The 21594-nt window shown below is 40.3% G+C and overlaps 1 protein-coding gene across 2 annotated transcripts in view; it reads left to right on the top strand.

Moving 5' to 3' along the window:
• Nucleotides 1-968: 968 nt before the first annotated feature.
• The window catches only part of FAM81B (family with sequence similarity 81 member B), a 53304-nt gene continuing 32678 nt past the window's right edge, over nt 969-21594 (top strand). Inside the window, exons 1-3 of one of the 2 annotated variants that reach the window (XM_028531333.2) lie at nt 969-1060; nt 5592-5656; nt 20266-20509. In XM_028531333.2, the coding sequence (XP_028387134.2) occupies nt 5613-5656; nt 20266-20509 (288 nt within the window). In that variant the 5' untranslated portion in view covers nt 969-1060; nt 5592-5612. The remainder of the gene's footprint in view (nt 1061-5591; nt 5657-20265; nt 20510-21594) is intronic. The other variant, XM_036020552.1, reaches the window with a different exon arrangement.

Here is a 21594-nt window from a genome sequence, read left to right on the forward strand (position 1 = left end):
TCATTCAAGTACCCACTTGGAATCATACCTATTTATTACAATATTATTAACTATATCCCTTATGCTGAACTGTTCATTTTGTGACTATTTTGTAACTACCAATTCTTTTTGTCTACTGTTATGGGAACTAGTCTCTTACCAAACTGTGAAGGTGAAATTAGAGGAAGGTGTGAAACATCAGTTTGAAAATAGTCACATCCCACCCAGTAAGACAAAGACATGAAGGGCCCAGCAATCTTTAGGACAATGAGCATTAAGGAAAACCCTTAAGGCTCCTAAGTTTCAGGGACTTACTGACTCCAGGTGCGAGGGCCAACCTCATTGACATCACAGAGTCTTCCCACAGTCACAATGCTGCAGAGCCGCCCTGGAAGATACCCCAGAAACATAAAGACTTTAGTCAGGATTCAATCAATATTCACTAGTACTTCAGCTTTCTAAGAAAGAAAATTTTTAAAAAAATCTCTGTTCCCCTTTAAAAAATCAAATCAACTAAAATGAAGCCTGGGAAATGAAGCATCATGAGTTCAGGTATTTATCTTATGGATTACTCAAGGTCTCTAAATTTCTCATGCTTTATTATCCGACTTATCTCTCATATTAATATAAACAAGGTAATAAATCCCAAAGAAGATTGTTGGATGGCTTAGGCACAATAGAAACCATTCCCTATTATTTAGAACAGTTTGATCTACACAAATGCATTTCAACAAAGTTTTCTAAATGTGTCTGATAGGATAAACTCTTCTAGCTGACAATAGGTGTGATGGGGAGTCTTAAGGAGGGGAGGGAATTGGGGTCAGGAAGCAGGGAAGAGGTAAAACAAATGTAAAACGAATCAGAAGGCTCCCTTTAACCATTGCCATATGTATGGAAACTGCCTTCATTTAAGAAAAGAAATTACCAGTGCAAAAATTCTAGAGCCTCGGTTCCTGATCTGATTCAGCATTCTGGTTGCCTAGATACAAATGTAAACAAAAGTTCCCCCGGGACTGCAGAAGAACAGTCAGATGAACCTGATGGCCCCCTTCCTGGCTCAGCCGGTGACCAAGAAACCAAAGTAAGTACTTCCAGATATTCTCATTAAACATAGAATCTTTTGTTCAGCTTCTTTAAAGTTCAGCATTGCTTAGAGAGTTCTAAGGAATCCTGGAAAAGTTGTTTTTTCTTTCACTCTATCCACATTTCCTGTTTTGTTTTGTTTTGTTTCCTGCGTTGGCAAAGTAATGAATGACAGCACAAGCTGAAATTCAAAGGGGCTCAATTTGCAAATACAGTCATTGGACTGACTTTTAATATGTATGGCTAAAAATTAACAAAAAATGATCATTTATTTTCCAATCAAAAGAAACTATGATAAACTTAAGGTATAGATGTTATCTCTAACATGAAAATGAGAATAGCTAAATGGAATTTCTTTTATTGGTACTTATCATATCTTCCCAATAAATGAAAAAGAAAATCCAGAGACGTGTTTTTAGACTTTGCTTTGTGATCCTCATAACACCTGACCAGCAGATGCAGCTTCTGGTGATGGAAAGAGCCCTGGAAAGCTAGCACACCACCAAGCACTGGCTGATATTTCTCTCTACTGGCTGCCCTGCCTACTAGCTGTGTGGCTTGCAGCAATTACTTAACCTCTCTCTTTCTTTTTCTGTAAAATGGGCTAATTATGCCTGTCATTCAAAGAAGTGGGATTTGGTTTTACTTTATTTTTGTATTGACTTTACTGCAATGACATTGCTTAATAAAATTATATAGGTTCCAGTTATACACTTCTACAATAAATCATCTGTATATTGTATTGTGTGTTCACCAACCCAAGTCAAGTCTCCTTCCATCACCATTTACCCCCCTTCTTTACCCTCTTACTTCCCCCACCCCTACTTCCCTCTGGTAATCACCAAACTGTTGTCTGTGCCCATGAGTCATTTCTTTTGTTTTTCTTTGCTTAATTCCTTCACCTTTCTCAAAATGAGCCATTGAAGTAAAGAGTTTAGCAGGCAGAAAGGTCTCCATCAACAGCTATAATTACTATCATTATCTATATGATCTTGAACAAGTCCCATTATTTCTCTGCTCCTCAGATTTCTTGCCTATAAAAATAATCATCTTAAATTCTTTCTCTAATTTAGAAAAATTTCAGTTGCTTAAGGTAACTAACATTATTCTTTTGGTAAAGATAATGACTCCTATCTTACAGCATTGTTGGAAGAATAAAAATACATGATGTATGTGAAAGTATTTTACAGGCAACACCATACAGGACCACAATGTTTTATTTTTTAATATATTTTATTGGTTATGTTATTACAGTTTTCCCATTTTTTCTCACCTTTATTCCCCTCCACCCTGTACACCCCCTCCCACCCACATTCCCCCCCTTTAGTTCATGTCAATGGGTCATACACATAAGTTCTTTGACTTCTACATTTCCTATACTATTCTTAACCTCCCCCTGCCTATTTTGTACCAATTATACTTCTTATTCCCTGTATCTTTTCCCCCATCCTCCTCCCCTCCCCTCCCTACTGACAACCTTCCATGTGATCTACATTTCTGAGATTCTGTTCCTGTTCTAGTTGTTTACTTAGTTTTTGTTTTTGTTTTAGGTTCAGTTGTTGATAGATGTGAGTTTGTTGTCATTTTACTGTTCACAGTTTTGATCTTCTTTTTCTTAGAAAAGTCCCTTTAACATTTTATATAAGGGCTTGGTGATCATGAACTCCTTTTGTTTTACCTTGTGTGAGAAGCATTTTATCTGCCCTTCCATTCTAAGTGATAGTTTTGCTGGATAGAGTAATCTTGGATGTAGGTCCTTGCCTTTCATGACTTTGAGAACTTCCTTCCAGCCCCCTTCTTGCCTGCAAGGTTTCTTTTGAGAAATCAGCTGACAGTCTTATGGGAACTCCTTTGTAGGTAACTCTCTCCTTTTGTCTTCCTTCTTTTAAGATTCTCTCCTTGTCTTTAATTTTGGCTGATATAATTATGATGTGCCTTGGTGTGTGCTTCCTTGGAAGGGACAACATGTTTTAAAAGGTTATTATATAACAGGTGGAAACTGATGCATGTAAGAATTCCCATAATAAGCATCAAGTTCTTGTGAGAATTTTTATGTAATTACATTCTAGCGTGTAGGAATAGGGATGAAACAGGGCTGACTCCTATATGCAAATAGCAAAGATATAAAATTTACTGTCTTAGGTACATTTTTAAAATGCATGTAAGAAAGAGGGAATAAACGTGTCACAATGTTAATGACTTCTGCTCTCTTTCAGTGATTTTCCACCTTGTTCATCTCATAGCCCACATACACTAATTACTGAAATTCTGCAGCACACCAGAAAGTATATTCTTTGCCGATCTGACAAAAAAGTAGATATAATTTCAATTTACTCACACCAGATGGCTACTGTTGTATTGGCTGTTGTCTTTTTTTGTATTTGACAACATAAGAGAATGGAGGTCAGTGCCCCTGACTAAACAGTCAGTTACTGCCTGCTGTGTGCCAGAGTGTCTGCCATGCACAATGGTTGAAAATCATTTCCCTAAGTAATAGAATTATAAGCAAAAAACCTTTTTTCTATATCTTTTATTTTCTATAATTTTTCAATTTTCCTCCTTTATCAGGCTTAACATTTGTTACTTTAAGAGTATGTGAGCTGTAGACACGTTAAGGGAATACTCCTCATGGTTTTCCAAATAAGAATTAATGAAATAAAAATAAAACATATAGCCAACTGTTTCACTTGAAAAGGAGAAAAAGACAATAACTCAGTTATTTAGTGTCCATGGACAAAATACTCATCATTACTCTTTCACTCCACAAATAGTTACAAAGGGCTACTAGGTGCCAAACATATAGGGATACTAGGTGCCAAACATATAGGGATGGGGACCCGCCCGTTGCTGGGGAAATACCAGCAGCAGACCCACACGGGCCAGGGGTAGCAGTGGAGGGGCAAGAAGGAATGAGCTGGCATTAGTAGGTGAGGGTCCAGGGCTCAGCGCTGTTCCAGCAAAAAACTGGGGTAAAAACACAAATCAGACCAGACCAGACCAGGCCCGTCATAGTCTCTAGGGAGTGAGGATGGCCTTCATAACATGGATCTGGGTACCCAGTGGGTCATTATATCCCTTCTTTAGAGGAAGAGCAGGTCTCAGAGCACCAGACCCACTGCAGACTCAGCAATGGGGAGAGAGGGTTCAAAGCACTACTGTGGTGGCTTTAGCCCACTATGGTTGTCCACCACCAAAGAAACTTAAACTAAGACGTGCTAGTTTCTTAGGCATTTGCCGAAGGAATGAATTCTGTTTGTGGCTCTTAACACTTTCTGCTCACCATTATAGTATATAATAACATAAACCAAGAAAAATATCCTAGGAACATATTTTAGTTTTAAAATGAAGTGGAATTTTACTCTTCTCTCCCTATTGAATCCAGTTCAGTGACAGGTATTAAAACGAAGATAAAAATATGTCCTGTTTTTAAACTTAAAATAAAAAGAACATTAAGGTTGAAAAGTTCCAGCATATTCAAAAGCAGGGAGTACATATTGATCCTCTTCTTTTTTCTAGAATTGCTACAAAATTATGAACTTTCAGACACATAGAACTTTCTCTTGGTATAATTTTATTGAACTAGTTAAGAGTTCATGTGGCCAGCTGTGTTTAATAGTAGTGCATAACTGTGTTCTGACTTTTATTTCTCATTGACTACGATAATCTGATATCCAGCTTTATTAGAGAACAAAATTACCTAGGTACACTAGTTTTCTGGATATTGGGGTTTGTTTGTTTTGAAATTTAGCTGATTTCCCTATAAATTTAGTACATCAGGAATAATTTACTCTATGAGGACTTCTTAAGTAATTCAGCCAGTAACCATTGGATATTTCATTTACAAATTATCTAAGAATAATCTATGGCTTTGATCTTCCAAAAAGTCTTTCCTGACTGATACCAAATCTGTAGAATGTAGCTCTCTAGCATCCCCAGTACTTGATTTTGGTTTTAGTCTCTAGCAATACAAAAGGGCTGTGTGCAAGGTTAACTGGGTGGATGGGCTATAACCTCGAGTTCAGTTTGTTGATGTGGTAAAAGCTGAGGACTGGGTGCTGGGTGGAGGCGGACAAAGGAGGAAAATTGGGAACATCTGGAATAGCATCAACAATAACAAAGAGAGACAAGCCATTCACAGAAGGCCACATATTGTTGTATGTTTCCATATATATGGGATATCCACAATAGGCAAATTCATAGAGATGGACAGCAGATGAACAGTCACCAGGGCCTGGGTAGAAGGAAGAGTGGGGAGGGGCTGCTCACTGGGTGTGGAGTTGCCCCTCAGAGCAATGAAAATTTTCTTGCCCTAGATACTGGAGATAGTTATACAACACTGCAAATGTACTAAATACCACAAAATGGTACACTTAAAATAGTTAGAATGGTAAATTTTATCTTACGTGTATTTCATTGCAATAAAAAAACATGTTACTAAAAAAATTAAAAATTTATGTAAAGATAAGATAGATAGGATTTCCCTGTGAAGTACTTGATGATACATTTTAAATCCATGACCTTTGTTTTAGGTAACATTATCTCCAGCCAAAATGTCAACGAAGATGTCTACCGATCTAATTGAATATGTTGACAAGTAAGTCTGTAAATTACAACTGGTTTTAACTATTTACTGTATCTAATGAATCAGCTTGAGATTAAAGGGGCTGAATGAGATCTATGAGTTCCTCCAAACTAGGCCTCTGCTTTTGAAAGAGCCTGCATTACCATCTCAGGAAGTCTCTCTGTCCCATTCCTCTTGGACTGACAGGGCAGGCTGATTTTCCCATCTCCTCTTTAATAACTCCTGTAGGTTTCTGTACATTTATGAATAAAATAATACAACATAGGCAAGAAATTACATATAACAGGATCTGATATAGTTAACAATGACTTTAAAAATAAACCAAATAAATCTTTTAACATTTTATGATACAAAGTCAGGAAAAATTTAAATATATATCAGAAATAATATATCAGAAAATTTTGATTGTGCTGTTTATAGTGCCACACCCAGAACTCATCCGGGGAAGAGGGGCACCCCTGGCACTTGGAAATACAACATTACTGATATGTGGGCAATGTCCAGAAGGTCCTAGAATCCCAGTTTGGAAAGGTGAGGTCACAGAGGCAATGCATGTTAAGTCTGAGTTGTTCTCTGCTCCACTTGCCAGAGGGAGATTTAGTCTTGTATACCAGTTTCTCTTTTCAGGGCCTTGGAGTTAGTACCAGGCTTCCCACAGTTCTCTGCATGACCTCAGTTAGTCCCACAACCAGACAGTCCCTGTTTCTTTGACCTTGAGCTTTGACCCTTTCACTCACCAAATGAAGAGCTTAGACTAGAAGCTCCCTAGGACCCACTGCAGCTTTGAGATAATTCTGATTGTAAAATATACAACATGACAGTGGATGGAAATGACCAAATGAAATGAATCAATGTGAAGAGACAAATCTACATACTAGGTATAAGTACCTTGAACAATAAAGATGATAGTTTTCAAATTCACTCATTTTCATTATAATATACTCACAATTAAGAATTTCCTTGCCCTTAACCTATTCAGTATAGTACATTCCAAACAATATAACCATAGTATTTGACCCCTCTTTTCATGCTACCCATAACTTGTATTTGGACTATAATTTAGAGAAAATAAAAGCAGACAAGGAAAAATAATTCTTTACTGTTTAAATATATGACATCTGGATAGATAACATTTTTTTCTGTGAAGGAAAGTGAGTGTGGTGTGCACAAAAATAATGATCATTGTTGGATGTATTAATGAACTGCCATCCAAGGAGAAGGGAGAACTGATTCTGCCCGACTTTTCACGTGACCAGTGGAAAACAGAAATCATTCTTCTGCTCTATCAAACTCCAATAGAAACCTAAGTGGATTTCTTTGGTGCAGGCTGGTCAGCTACGTCCCAGGAGATGAGAGAACAAATTCCTGAAAAATGGCAATAGACTTAAACCTAAGGATACTTTTTGCCATTTCTTGGATTCCAGAGAAACTAAACAAGAGAAAGGGGAAGAAATATTCTATAATTCAAAGCAAAAGCATGATGAATATTATCTGGCTGCAACATTTATTTCTCCCAATATCTCTTGCTGCCTAAGCCATATATCTAGAACTTTCTGTGCACCACCTGAGATGGTCAGTTTTCTTTCCTCTAACCTCCCAGAACAGGCTGCAAGCTTCCTAAAGGCAGGGACTCTGTCACCTCATGTTTCTGATACCCCTGAAGTTGCCTACAGGGTACACTGTACTCCACAGTTCCCAAGGAACTGTAGTGACAGATTTCATGGGGAGTCATGGTGGGACAATTGCATGTTAACAGCTCTTCTTAGAACAGCAGACTCCCAGAGAGCTGATTGACTGGAACAGCAAAATGGCATTCGGACATTTCAAACACCAGTGCAGGTATTTTGAACTGACCTGTTGAATCCAATAAAATGAACATAAAAACAGCCATGTTTAAAATAACTTCATCCTTCAAGTCATAGTATTCATTGAGTGGCAACAAATTTATTGATATGCAAACAGAGAACTTACACAAGTAAAAGTCATTGACTCATTAAACTGCCTTAATATATAGTGTTACATATTCTCCTAGGTTCTGCCTTATAAATCTATCTAGGTATACTTATAGGTAATACTAAAACCAAATAATAACAACCAAAAAAAAGAAAACAAACAAAAAAAAATCCAGCAACAAAAGAAGTAATGCCTGTCCTATGAACAAGATTTGACTAGGAGATATGCACATTAAAAAGGCAGGCAGACTGAGGGCCCTTCTCAGTCTCAGGCAGTTGGAGCAACACCCACACACTGTTAGTGCTTGTTAAATGCTAGGTCATATGAATAATCCATGGGGCAGGGGGAGGCGGAATGCTTGCAATCACTTCTCTGACAATTATGGTGACACTATATTAAAGGCAGTGAATAATTCTGACTTCCATGTGTTCATTCATAATAGGCAGACATCCGCTAATTTTTATAACAGTGTTTCCAATGCTCCTTTAAGCCTAATTGAGCAGAAATCACCAAAGCTTTTTTTTTCTCTTTGATCTTTTTCTCCCACCAATGACAGGAGCAGTATTGGGAGGCCAGGCACCCAGGTCTACTCTAGAATATGCCCCTATCCAGTTCTGTGGCCCGAGAAAAAGAAAAGGCCCTCTTTTCATCAGGTGACTTCTGCCTCTGCTGTACAGTGGGGCAGGGGCTAAGGGGTGGGAGATGAGCAGCCTGAGTCCCAAAGGCTGTCTGTGTTCCAGATAAGACCCCCAGTGGAAAACAGTATGGAATTTTATCAGAAAACTAAAAATGAATCTGCCTTTTGACCCAGCAATTCCACTGCTGGGATTATATCCTAAGAACCCTGGAACACCAATCCAAAAGAACCTATGCACCCCAGTGTTCATAGCTGCACAATTTACAATAGCCAAGTGCTGGAAGCAACCTAGATGCCCATCAGTAAATGGATGGATCAAAAAACTATGGTACATTTACACAATGGAATTCTATGCAGCAGAAAGAAAGAAGGAGCTCCTACCCTTTGCAGCAGCTTGGATGGAACTGGAAAGCATTATGCTGAGTGAAATAAGCCAGGCAGTGAAAGACAAATACCATATGATCTCACCTTTAATAGGAACCTAATCAACAAAACAAAGAAACAAGCAAAATATAACCAAAGACACTGAAATTGAGAACAGGCTGACAATGACCAGAGGGGAGAGGGGAGGGAATTTCAGGGGAAAAGGGGAAGGGTTTGCAAGAACAAGTATAAAGGACACATGGACAAAACCAAGGGCGGGTGGAAATGGGAGGGAGGAGGGGAAGGCAGGGTGGGTGGGCTGCAATAGGGTAAAAGGCAGAAAACTACTTGAACAACAATTAAAATAAAATAAAATTGGAAAAAAAAAGACCCCAATTTCATTTCCAGGACACGGATTAGAAAGATGTCTTCTATTTCTCAACTCTGCCTACCATTTCTCATAAATGTTCTTTTACGTGGTAAAGTGAGTGGCTAAGATTTAAGAACTTACATTGTTTACCCATGGGATTTAATTTTAAACGGAAAACAAATTCTTCCCATCAATTAATTTCCATATTTCTTCAATTGATATGCCTTAAAAAATGTCTCTTATCACTGAATCAAATAATTTATAAGGCCTCCTTCATCCCTAAGATACTTCAGTCTGCCAAAATCAGTTATTACCATTTATTCATGTAGCAAATACTTATTGAGTATCTACTATGTGCCAGACAGTATGCTAGGAACTTAGAGAGTCATTAGTGAACAAAACAAAGACCCCTGCCCTCAAGGGCTTCTGTTCTAACAGGAGGAAGGGATGCACGTTGGTGGATAGTCTGACAAGGGTGGGTCCTACTGAGCATTGACTCTTGAGTAAAGACCAGATGAGGGAGTTGACTATGTGGACCTCTCAAGGAAGAGCAGTTTCTAAAATAGGAACAATCTGTGGTGTGGCAGAAAAAGCAAGGGGTTGAAGATGGCTGGAATTAAAAGGAGGGAAATATGAACTTGAACTATGCTGCTATCTGGATGAGAAAAATGAAATTGTTTTGTACTGAGGAGTTGTCTGGGCTGAGCTATAGCTGATACATATCTCAGGTTTTGTCTCTGTAGTAAATTTTGGAAAGATGAGGGTCTGGCTGACAGCCAAAATATGGTATTTAAAATGTGGATACATAAAACTATCAGTAAATCAAAGAGCCAAAATAATCAATGATTAATGATTTCTCCTTGTGATGGAATATGGCATTCAGGCTCTAGAAAGTATTCATCTTCAAGGGTTTGTTGTCAGTACCGTGGCAGATGTTTTATTATACCATGACATACTGTGTTTGTTGCTACATGATTAAGATGGATATTTCACATTACAGTACACAAGAAAGAAGACAAAACACGATTGTTTTGAGCTTTCTATGGGATAAGTCATGTTAGGCTGGGGATTTTTAGGTCTCATTTTGCAATGTCATATCCATCTTGGAGGGCAACTAGCTCCCAGGTAAGAAAGCTCAAAAGAGTCTGCACAGCTTATGAAGAAAGGGATGCATGGCACACTTGGTTAGTTTTTTACTACCTGGTGGACCCTCCCTCACCCTGAGCAGTTCCCTGACCCCTCTGACCACATTTATTGCTACAGCTTCCAGCTCTCATTCAGCATTAGTCATCTTATTTAATTCTCACAATAACTCTAAGAGGTGAAGAATGTTACTATTTTAAAGACAAAGACAAGACACTGGGGTTCAGAGGAGTCAAATATTTGCCCAAGGTCACACAGTGCTATGGTTGAACCAGAAATTTATGTCTATGTTTCTTCAAAGCCTATTTTCTTAATCATGCCTCTGTCCCCACTCCCTCCCAGCTACACATATGCCTGCCCTGAGACATCCTCATCTCCAGCTCCTCCCTTGCAGTGTGGAAGATGTAATAATGCAACCAAGGATTTCTGATCTTCCTCCACAGGTGCCCCAGTCTCAGAGCATTTCAGGTGCACCCCGGAGGCACTGCCATCAGGCACAGTGCAGTCCTTCGTTCTTCCCTCTCTGGCATCTTCTCACTGCCCCCACCTGTGATGGCCAAGACTCTGGGTGTGGGTGGGCACAGCTGCAGGAATTGGCATTACCCACAGTACCTTCCCCCAGATCCGGCAGGACAGGAGGCTCTCTGGACTCTTGCCACACCTAAGAGCTTCTGCTCAAGTGTGAGAACTCCACTGTGGTAGGACTGAGACCAATCTTGGTGCTCTAGAGCAGAGAGGAAGCCCCTCTAACCTCTGGTCTCCAAGAGGTCCCTGAGGACTCCTAGGGTAGATGTGAACCTGGTGGAGGAAAAGTAATTGGGGTGAAAATTATATAATATTGGGAGCAACTTATATATTAAAAATCAGAGTAATAAATACATCTTATATCTGAGAAAAATATTAAAAATATATAATAGGAAGAGCTACTAATTGGTCTAAACAAAGCTGCTATGATGGAGGAGAAAGAGTCAAAGGGGCAGATTAAAATGTTTCTAGTTGAGTTACTGATAATTTCTGAGCTTCAGTTTCTATCTAAATTGGAGCACTTTCACTTATGCCACAGGGTAGTTGTGGGGATAAAATGAAATAAAATAATGTTTATGAAAGTGATGGGTTGACTATAAGTACTATGTAGAAAAAAAGAGGGTGTAATAGTAAATTCTTTACATTTCTCCAGGAACTCCCCTCAAATCATTTCCCACCTGTATTAGTTTCTGAGGGAAGCCAAAACACAACACCACAAACTGGGCAGCTTAAAACTACAGAAATTTATTTTCTTACAGTTCTGGAGGTAGAAGCCCAAAATAAAGGTGTCAGCGGGGTTGGTTCCTTCCAAGAGATCTGAGGGAGAGTCTGCCCCATGCCTCTGTCCTCGCTTCTGGTGACAGCCAGTAATCCCTGGCATTCCTTGGCTTGTAGATGCATTGCTCCAACCTCTGTCTTCATCTCCACATGGTATTCTTCCTGTGCGTCCCTGTCTTCGCATGGCCATTCCTATAAGAACATGGGTCACATGGGATTAGGGGCCCAGGCTACTTCAGTAGGACCTCATCTTAATCAATTATATCTGCAACAACCCTATTTCCAAATTAGGTCACATTCTGAGGCACTAGGGATTACGACTTCAACATACCTTGTTGTGGGGTTTCAATTCAGCCCATAACACTTTCTAATAATTAGTAATAACTATAATAAGGATGCATGTGTATAAACCCCACAGAAAGGACAAAGCACTTTAGGTATGTTATTTAAATTGACAACTCAGGCAGCTGGGGCAGAAGACGTTATCTCCATAGGACAGATAAGGAGCTGTCTTCTGGGCAACCTAAAAGAGGTTAAAGGTAGTAAGTGGCAGTGGCAGAACTTGAACCCACATCTTCTGATGCTAAGTACAGTGTCTTTCCCCTGCAGATGCACATAAATAACACACACCCTTCAAAATAGCAAAGTAATATGGAAAAGTGTCCCAGGAGCACTAACATGTGATAGGAACTCCAAAAGTCATCAAAACAATTTGCTGCTGCAGTTCACATACATTCTACCTGTAAGTGTAACCCAGACACCCACTGCGCCCTCATTCACACGGGGACTCTGGACCACATACTAACCTGCTTGCCTTCATAAGAAAGCCAATCACAACAGGTACATCATTAATTCTGTAATTTTATTATTTTTTGAAGTTTTTATTTTTATTTTTCTATTAAATTTATTGGGGTGACATTGATTAACTAAGATCATATAGGTTTCAGGTGTGCATTTCTGTGATACATGATCTGTATATTGCTTTGTGTGCCCGCCGCCCACAGTTGTGTCATCTGCCATCGCTGTGTATTTGGCCCCTTTACCCTTAACTAAATTTAAAGAACATAAGGAGTTTGTCTCACAATTTTTCTCTATAAAAGATCCACAACCAGTTTCTTTCTCCAGTCTCCTCTTGGCCTGGTCACTATTTGGCATCCTTTCCTTCCCAGACCTCTCCATTCAGACCTTGGTGCTGGCCTAACCCTACTGGCCTCAGTCTGTTTCCTCCTGGACTTCACCCACCAAAACTCGAATTGCCCCCCTCCCCTCTCTAGAACATTCAGCCCTTTATAAAACTCAGCCACAGAGGGTCCTATAGCTACCCAAATCCTCCAGCATGGTTATAAACAAGCAATAGAGAAACGTCAGAAAGTATATTTTCAATTTCACTGCTACACTACACACTCAGATTATTTGTTTGAGGCATTAAAATGTTCTGTAAAATTTCAATATATAAGGTCTGTCCAGAAAAAGTCAAGCCATTGTGAATATAATGAGAATGATTTGCATGACATTAATGTAACCTGGCAGCCAAGGAGAGTGGGCTGGAATGTATATGCATGAACAATGATGACTTCACTGTACTAGTCAGTGGGGGTGGTAGATGCCACTGAGTGAACACGTGTACTCTGTGGGCATCGCATTCAAAATGACTAAGTGAGTAGAGCAATGACTCTGCATCAAATTTTGCGTTAAGCTTGAAAATTCCTCCTTGGAAACTATGCTGATGATTCAGAAGGCCGCAACTATGGGCAACTGATTGGCAGCTTCATCATAACAACACGCCCACTCGTGCATCACGTCTCTCTCGTGCAGAGTTATTTGGCGAAACATCAAATCACCCAGGTGACTCAGCCCCTCTACAGCCCAGATTTGGCATCCTGCAACTTCTGGCTTTTCCCAAAACTAAAATCACCTTTGAAAGGAAAGATATTTCAGAGCGTCAATAAGATTCAGGAAAATACTATGGGGTAGCTGATGGTGACTGGGGAATTGTGTGAGGTCCCAAGGTGCCTGCTTTGATAGGGAGTGAGGTATCATTGTCTTTGTACAATACTTCTTGTATCTTCTCCAATAAATGTCTCTTTTTCATGTTACATGGCTAGATATTTTCTGGACAGGACTCTGCACTGTGAATGTAACTAATATATTAATTAGATCTCACAAAAATGAAAATTCTTTTTAGTTATGCCCTTTCATGTTCTAGAAAAGTTAAATTTTCAAATTTTTGTGTCTTGAGTATTAGAGGTTGCCAAAATGGTTCTCAGCATCTTCTAAGTAAATTTAGTTCTTTCTTCGCAAGAACAGAACAAGCAGAGAAGTGAGAAGCTCCATGTACCCATGCATCTGCCAGCGACAGCGCAGCTCGTGCAAGTCACGCGGCTGCAGAGCAGTAGAACTCAGAGTCTGTGGAAAATCTGTTCAGGTTCAGTTGTCAGCTACACCATCAATGATTTATGTAAATCCCAAACCTCTCTCTGAAAGTCCCCTAGAGAGTCTTCCTCCTGTGGTTGGTAACTCCATCTGGACTAGTCTGGAATATTCAGTTACATTTCCTTTCACAGTTAAATTGACATATAAGTCCCACTTATACACTGCATATGCTAACGAAGCAGTGAATGGTTTTCATGTGCTGAAAGAATCATGGGGGCCACAGCTTGCTACAGCAAATGGCCTGTTTTTAACCTGTGGATGATTTAATGATCTGGGCAATGGTGCGACTGGGAAGCTCTCTGAGAAAACTGAGACTGTTCACAGGTGCATGCTTCCAGTTGTTAACTCAGAAAGGTCGATTTGAAAACATTCTCCTTTCTTATAGGAAATGGAAATAGAAAAAGATATAAGGTCTGTGTTCATCTTGTAGGAATCAGGTAAATGGAACTAAGCAGAGCATTATTAGGTGCTTCATTAAGCATCATTAAGTTATAATAACACCCCAATTCATAGTAAATCTTAGGTATGAAAAGAAATTTCAAAAAAGAACACCCTCTACTTAAATATAACATAAGTTTAAAAAAATGAACTTTAAGGAAAAGAAACAACTACAGTTCAGAATTTATGTCACTTAATGTCCCCCTGGTTGCAGGCAAATACATTTACGTAGCACCAGGTGCTACTCTCCTTAGAGGCTTCCTCCAGTGTGCCACACAGTAGCCACACTGAGGCCAGCCATGCCAGGCAGGACCACAGGCTGGCGTCTGAGCAAAGTGGCAGCCTCATCTCACTGACACATCTGCTGGCTTAGGTCTGCTTTCTCATCTCCCTCTGGGTAGTCTGACACCAGCCAAAAGCACACCCGAACAGTGAGTGTATGTGGATCCCTCCTAACCCCGGACTGCAGAGCAGCTATATGGCATATGTTTCTCACATGTCATCTCAGAATTTATAGCCATACAGCAAAGTAGGCCCTGTTAGCCCTGTTTAAAGATGAATGCACAGAAACACTTGGTTGGAAAGGGGTAGAACCTATATTCTACCTTCAGTCTATCTTGCCTCTCAACTTGCCAAGGTTCTTCTTTATAACTTGAGAAGTCATGTCCCATATTTCACACTTTAGTACTTTATTACACAGGGCCTCCCAGAAGTAACACCTGCTTCAGTGTGGTTGGCGGGGTACGTGAATGTCTTGCATGAGATGGACAGCAATGTGAACATTTCACCTAAAATGTCATATGGTATGCTTGAGTATGATACTGTTTTTTTTTTTAATTTTATTTTAATTGTTGTTCAAGTACAGTTTTCTGTCTTTTACTCCCATCCCAACCCACCCACCCATCCCTCCTCACCTCCCTCCCATTTCCTTCTCCCATAGTTTTTGTCCATGTGTCCTTTATATTTGTTTCTGTAAACCCTTCCCATTCCCAGTGACCAGAGGGGAGAGGGGAGGGAATTTCAGGGGAATTTCGGGGGAGAATGAGTTTGATACTGTTATGTTACAGAATTACATGCTTATGATTTTGTAATAAAAGATTTTATAATAAAAAGAGGACATTATTTGTGCTGAACCCTGTGTATCCTGCCTTATAGTATTCCTGACTCACATGACCAGTTTTAAAACAGTGCTGTTCAGCCTTTAGCATACATTAGAATCACATAAGTGCTTATTTGAGCTACATATTCTTGCTCTCCTCTTCACACCCCCAAGATTATGATTTAGTAGGTAGATGGTAGAGCCAAGGAATCTGTATTTTAACAGCTTCCCTCCCTTCCCCACCCCCATAATACTAATTCAAGCTTATGAGAAACACTGACTTAAACTAAGTTCCCTGAGGGATGAAAATATTGTAAGTGTGTATGGACTAGAATAGACATTTAGTAAATTCTGACAAACTGATATATTTCTATTATAGCTGACATTTTTATTAGTAAGTTACCAAATACAGATACAGTGTTTTCAGATGCACATTAAAAAAACCTCCAACCAAAATAGCTTAAATATAAGAGCATTGATTAGCCCACATGAAAATTCTAGAATTTGTTTGATAAGAGGCTTAACAACATCATCAAGAACCCTCATGCTTTTCTATCCTTTCTGCTTGCCATCCTCTTTCCCACCATGACCCCAGGAATTCCAGGCATTGGGCATAGATGTGACAACATTCAGCAAAGACAAGGAAAGTTTCTTCCTGTGTGTCTCTTCTTGAAGGCAAAGAAACCTTACCCAGAAGCCCACAGTAGGTTTCCCCTTGAGTTTCACTGGCCAGAACTGCTTCACATACTTTTGCCTAAACCAACTACATCTCAGCCCGGAAGGATGAGACCACCATTAGTTTGCCCCCAGCCCCAAAGGACACAGGGAGCAGGAGGATGAAGCAAATCAGGCAAAATGGAAGGAATGCAGCATAATTTACAAGTCTCAGTATGGAACCAAAGACTGAAGATCAAATACCCTTTCACTAGCAAATCCACACTGCAGATTGTCTAGAGGCCAGAAAGAAGCACTAGCTCAGGAAAATAAGGAGAGAGCCCACAGTCCACCACTAGGCTCTGAGTCACCATCAGTGGGGCTGGACATTCTCCTTCCTTCTGCCTGTGACTCAGACAACCAGGGTAGCACTGTCAGCATGCTGGGGATTTAGAGGAATGGGTTTAATCTAGATGAGGATCCATTTGGTAATTCTCCAGAAGAACACTGTGAGCCAAATGAGTGGTAGATGGAATCTGATTAATGAAACCCGTTAGCAAAGCCTTCTTCATTGCTCAGACGTGCAGGTAATAGGAAAATGGAGCCTCACCCAGGCAGAGGCTATTTTATGCTGCATAAGAGAGGAAACTGTAAATCTTGAAGTTCTTTCTAATGACTTGTAGCTTCATGAAACCATTATTTTCTCCAATTTCCCAACAACTGAGCTGTAAGGGAGCAAACAGCCAGAGAAGTCAGCCAGTCGACAAATATCTATTGACCGCCTACTATGTGTCAGGCACTCTTCTCAGTGTTGGGGACACTGTGTAGTCACTTAGAGCAACTGGCCAATAGCTGTTATTCTAGCAAGAAGGAAGAATGTTAACACAAACAAGTACGTAAGATAGTTTTTGGTAATAGCAGATGCTATGAAGAGGATGAAATGGTGTATTGTGAGAGAAGGTGACTGAGGAGAAGGCTTGTCTGAGGTGGGGATATTGGAATGGAGACCTAAACAATGAGAAGGACATAACCATAAGTGGCTGCAGGGGGGAAAAAAGCCTTCCAAGCCGAAGAAACAGTGGGTGCCAAAACCTGGGCTGGAAACTAGCTTGGTTTATTTGAGGAAGAGAAAGAGGGCCTGTGTGATGGAATGCAAGGGAATGGAAAGAAGAGTAGGAGGAAAAGAGGTTGGAAAGGAGAGCAAAGATTTTCTCAGAGAATGGGTAAGCCATCAGAGGGTTTTAAATAGGCAAGTGCTACCATCTGCACTTTTAGAAAGACCACTCTAGCTGCTCGGTGAAGGGTGCACTCTTTGTTAGGATGGAAAGTAGGAGAGAGAACGGTGGCCAGGACCAAGACAGGAAGAACGAACTAAGGTAGACATGGAGCGTGGGGGCAATTCTGTCATTTCCACTGCCCCTGTTAGGTCATAAGAGTAGCATTAATCAAATTGCATCCTCAACTTCTGCTCATCTTCTAGGATAACAGGAATATAAGAGAGTTAAGGTTAACATTTAATTTTAGAGTCAGACAAACATGAGTTTCAAATTCTGACCTTGATATCTCCAAATTGTGTGGCCATTCCTTTTTCTGCCTGGTGAATTCCCTTCATCAGGGCTCCCCAATCTCTAGATTCTTTAGCTAATCCCTCTGTTATCTTTATCCCATCTTTTACTTTTCTTTCTTTCAGTTATGTATTTTTCATACCTAATATTTCTACTGGTTTACTTTTTATGTTTTCTAGGGTTTTTTGTTTTTATATTCCTAATATCCTCCCTTATCTTATTTCTTAATATGTTTATTAGCCTTTTTAACAATTTCCTATTGCATATATTTTTTTATTTCTCTTCTGTAGGACTCTGATATCCACTAATTTGTTTCTTTGTTGGCCAGTTTTTTAAAAACACTGCTCCTCAAATGTCCTATTATCTTGACCTGTGGGTTCATTTTCTCCCAAGGATTGCAGCCCAACCTTGGTCTCCAATGGAGTGTTGTCAGCTCCACTGGGCTCAGTCAGTAGGGTGTGGATGAACCCCAGGGACAGTGAAACCATAATTCTACATTCTACAAAAGAATCCCTCATTGTACAGAATAATTTCTCCTGTCCTTTAGCTTTTTCTCCTTACGAAGAAATAATGTTGGGAGAGCAGTAGCTTTCTTACCTCTGGGGCATGTGGAGGTAGAATACTATAGAAGCAACTACTTAAGGTCAGTTGTTCCCCAGGTGGTAGGTTATTATTTTTTCAGCTTCTTATCAACACAGGTCTGTGCCTTGCATGATCTTAGTCTTTAGGACACAAACCTGGGTCTGAAATTTCAGGAGAGTAGTACAGTTTGTCCTAAGGAAATAGGGGGAGAAACAAAAGTAGATGTACAATGGTCCCTCCTCCCCATTTTATTCTCCTACAGCCACATCTGTCTCAGGCCAAAGTGGCCATATGACTAAAGTTGAGTTGCCCAGGAAACAGACTCTGAGACAGGGACTGGGGAACAGAAGGCTTATCATGGAGTCTTCTGGGATCAACCTTGTAGAAGGGAAGGAAAGGAAACCATTGGGAAGAAAGAAAAGTATTGTGATGCAATACCAAGAATACATCAGCTGACCCCACAGGGAACTCTGAAGCGGAGATGATCCTCAAACTTGTTCTGAGATAGAGCAAGTGGGCCAGGCCTTTATTATACCCACACACTGAGCAGACTCTGAATTTGAGCTGCCCTAGGAAATGGGCATGACCTTTGGCAAAGTGTCTTAATCACCAAGGCAGTTTCCAGAGAAAGCTAATAGCTGTGGTCTGCTCACTGGTAGTACTCCCAGGAGTTGGGGAAATAAGTCCTACCTTCCTGAAAGAGGAGGTGGGTGGCATATGACAGCACCCACTACACCACCCTACACATTCACTGGTATAAACTAGTCCCCACTGCCCAAGGGGGTTTCCACAGTTTTCTCATTTTCTTGCTCTAAGCCCTCTGAGGTTTTAAAAGGGAGTGAAAATGGGAAATCACTAGTATATTAGTTCAGCATTTTGGTCAGAATCAAAGTGAGCCCAGGAACTTGAACTCCCAAGGAACTGTGTAACCCATTTCCCTCCTGACTGTGCTCTGCTTCACATAAGCTGTCATGTTCTTCTGGAGCCGATTTACTTTAGCTGATTTGTTCACTCTAGACATCTACTCTCGGTCCCTGAGACCTTCAATTTCCTGGGAAGCTGGAGCTGAGTGGGTCCTCTGGGGACCAACCAGAGCTGAGCAGAAGTGTGCTGTGGTTGAATGAGCCTCACCCATGGGCTCTGCGAAGACACAAGCAACTCTGGCCACAGGGGAGAGTAGTATTTTCCACTGTCCCAGAGTCTGTCCCATGAGCCCCACAGAACCCCCATCACTTCTCAGACCCCAGACCCTCACCTCAGAACAACTCCCAATTTGCTTTCCAGCCACTTTACACTGATGCAATGAGAGGAGGGGTGCAGGGCGAGGTGCAACTAGAGACAGAAGCAGTTCCATGAGTGTGACAGAGTGGTGGTTTTAAATGTCCACAGAGTCTTTGATATCTCATTTTACAAGAGGTTGAGCCCAATTCTACCACTATCCTCACCCAAGAAAATAGGCTGAGTTTAGTAACTTGCCTCTCAGGAACACACTAAAGCAAAATCATTTGTATCATTTGTATGTGACTTCAGAGACTAGGTCACAAAACTAAGCAAAGTAAATTAAAGAAAATGACAACAAAAGTAGCTTGCCCTTCAAGAAGTTTATCTAAGGGAAGGAGTCATACACTAATGCCAATAGGGACTATCTGGATTTCACGTTTCTTTGCCCTAATACTAAATAGCCCTAGCCTTTGTCTTTACTTTTTTCTTATTTAATCCATTTACTCTTCATTGAACTATTATTTTTTCCAGTTATAAGAAAGGAGCCCTGTTCTCAATATTGAATCAACAGTTATTAAACTTATGTGGATCCAATGTGGCTTATTAGAATAGTAAGTAAAATACAGAACAATTCTTGCTTGGGAAACATAAAAAATGTAGGATACAAGATAAAGGCATAAACCACAACTGCTTCTTAGATGAGATGTGAACCAAGATTCTAAACATACAGGGGCCAAAATCCTACCGGGTTCCTCACAGGTGAGAAAATATAAGAGTAGAAGTGAGGATGCAAGTGCTGGTTTTGGCTCCTCCAAGCTCACTCTTGTAACAGCACTGGTTTTATTTCCTTTTCCTGACCAGGGATCACTCTTTCCTTCCTGTCATTCCAAACGTCCAGAGAAGTCAACTAGAAAACAGGCTGAACACCCAGGAGCGCACCATAGCTTTCCTCCTTGAACAAGCCTTCCGCATCAAGGAGGACCTCTCGGCTTGTCTTCAGGGGACCCACGGCTTTCAAAAAGAGGAGTCACTTGCCAGGAAGTTATTGGAAAACCATATCCAGACTATCACCAGCATTGTCAAAAAACTCAGCCAAAACATTGAGGTAGTTCTTTATTTCCCATACATTGGCATCACTGCTCAACAAAGATTGTCAACCACCAATGTCTTTTTTCAACCATAGAGATGAGTTGCTATTGTTTAAATTTACGATCACAATTTAGTTGCCTCTGATGAAAACAGTTCAATATTCCAACTGCTCATTTACACCGAAAAGTAGAAGAAATTCTATTCAAAAATTGTTTGTTGAGTATCTATGTGACAGCAAAGACAGTTGTTCAGCATTATCTCACATGTTGCACTAAGGTATTTTATCTTAGTCTAAATCTCCAAGGTTATATTAATGCAATCATTTCTTTTTTAAAAGATTTTATTTATTTATTTTTAGAGAGAGAAGGGAGGGAGATAGAGAGAGAGAGAGAGAAACATCAATGTGTGGTTGCTGGGGGTTATGGCCTGCAACCCAGGAATGTACTCTGGCTGGGAATCGAACTTGGGACACTTCGGTTCGCAGCCCGAGCTCAATCCACTGAGCTACGCCAGCCAGGGCTGCAATCATTTCAAATAGAGGTTTTTCTAATGTAGTGTTGATGCTGGTTCATTAGCCCATCACAGTCTAACACCCAAACTCTCTCTGACCCCATCTCCCACTGCTCCTTCCTGTACTCCGGTCACACTGTCTCCCAGCTCTCCCTGCAACACACCAACCACTCAGGCTTCAGGGCTTTTGCACTTGTTATTTATTTACTCTGGCTAAATCGTCTTCCCTTAGAAGTTCCTATGAAACGGTCTTCATTCCCTTCAGGTCCCCAGGGCTTAAAAGTCAATGCCACTTCTAAAATCACTCAAAGGTGTTTTCAGGCATAATGAAGTGTCATGCAAGTGACGAGAGACAAGGGGCTCAGCGCCTTTGAGATGTTGAGAAATTCAAGCAAGTATAGAACTAGCACTAAAATAAGACCCCAGTTCAGCAGTCACAACTTCTTGGTAATTGGAAAGAGAACAGCATTCTCAGAAATACCAAAATGCTTCTGGAACAATCTATATTTTGATCTGAGTAGTTGTTACACAGTTGATTATATTTGTTAAAATTATCCAGATATACACTTTGATTTCCACTTTTTTTTTTTT

This window comes from Phyllostomus discolor, chromosome 3 (genome assembly GCF_004126475.2).
Source record: "Phyllostomus discolor isolate MPI-MPIP mPhyDis1 chromosome 3, mPhyDis1.pri.v3, whole genome shotgun sequence".
Taxonomy (NCBI): domain Eukaryota; kingdom Metazoa; phylum Chordata; class Mammalia; order Chiroptera; family Phyllostomidae; genus Phyllostomus; species Phyllostomus discolor.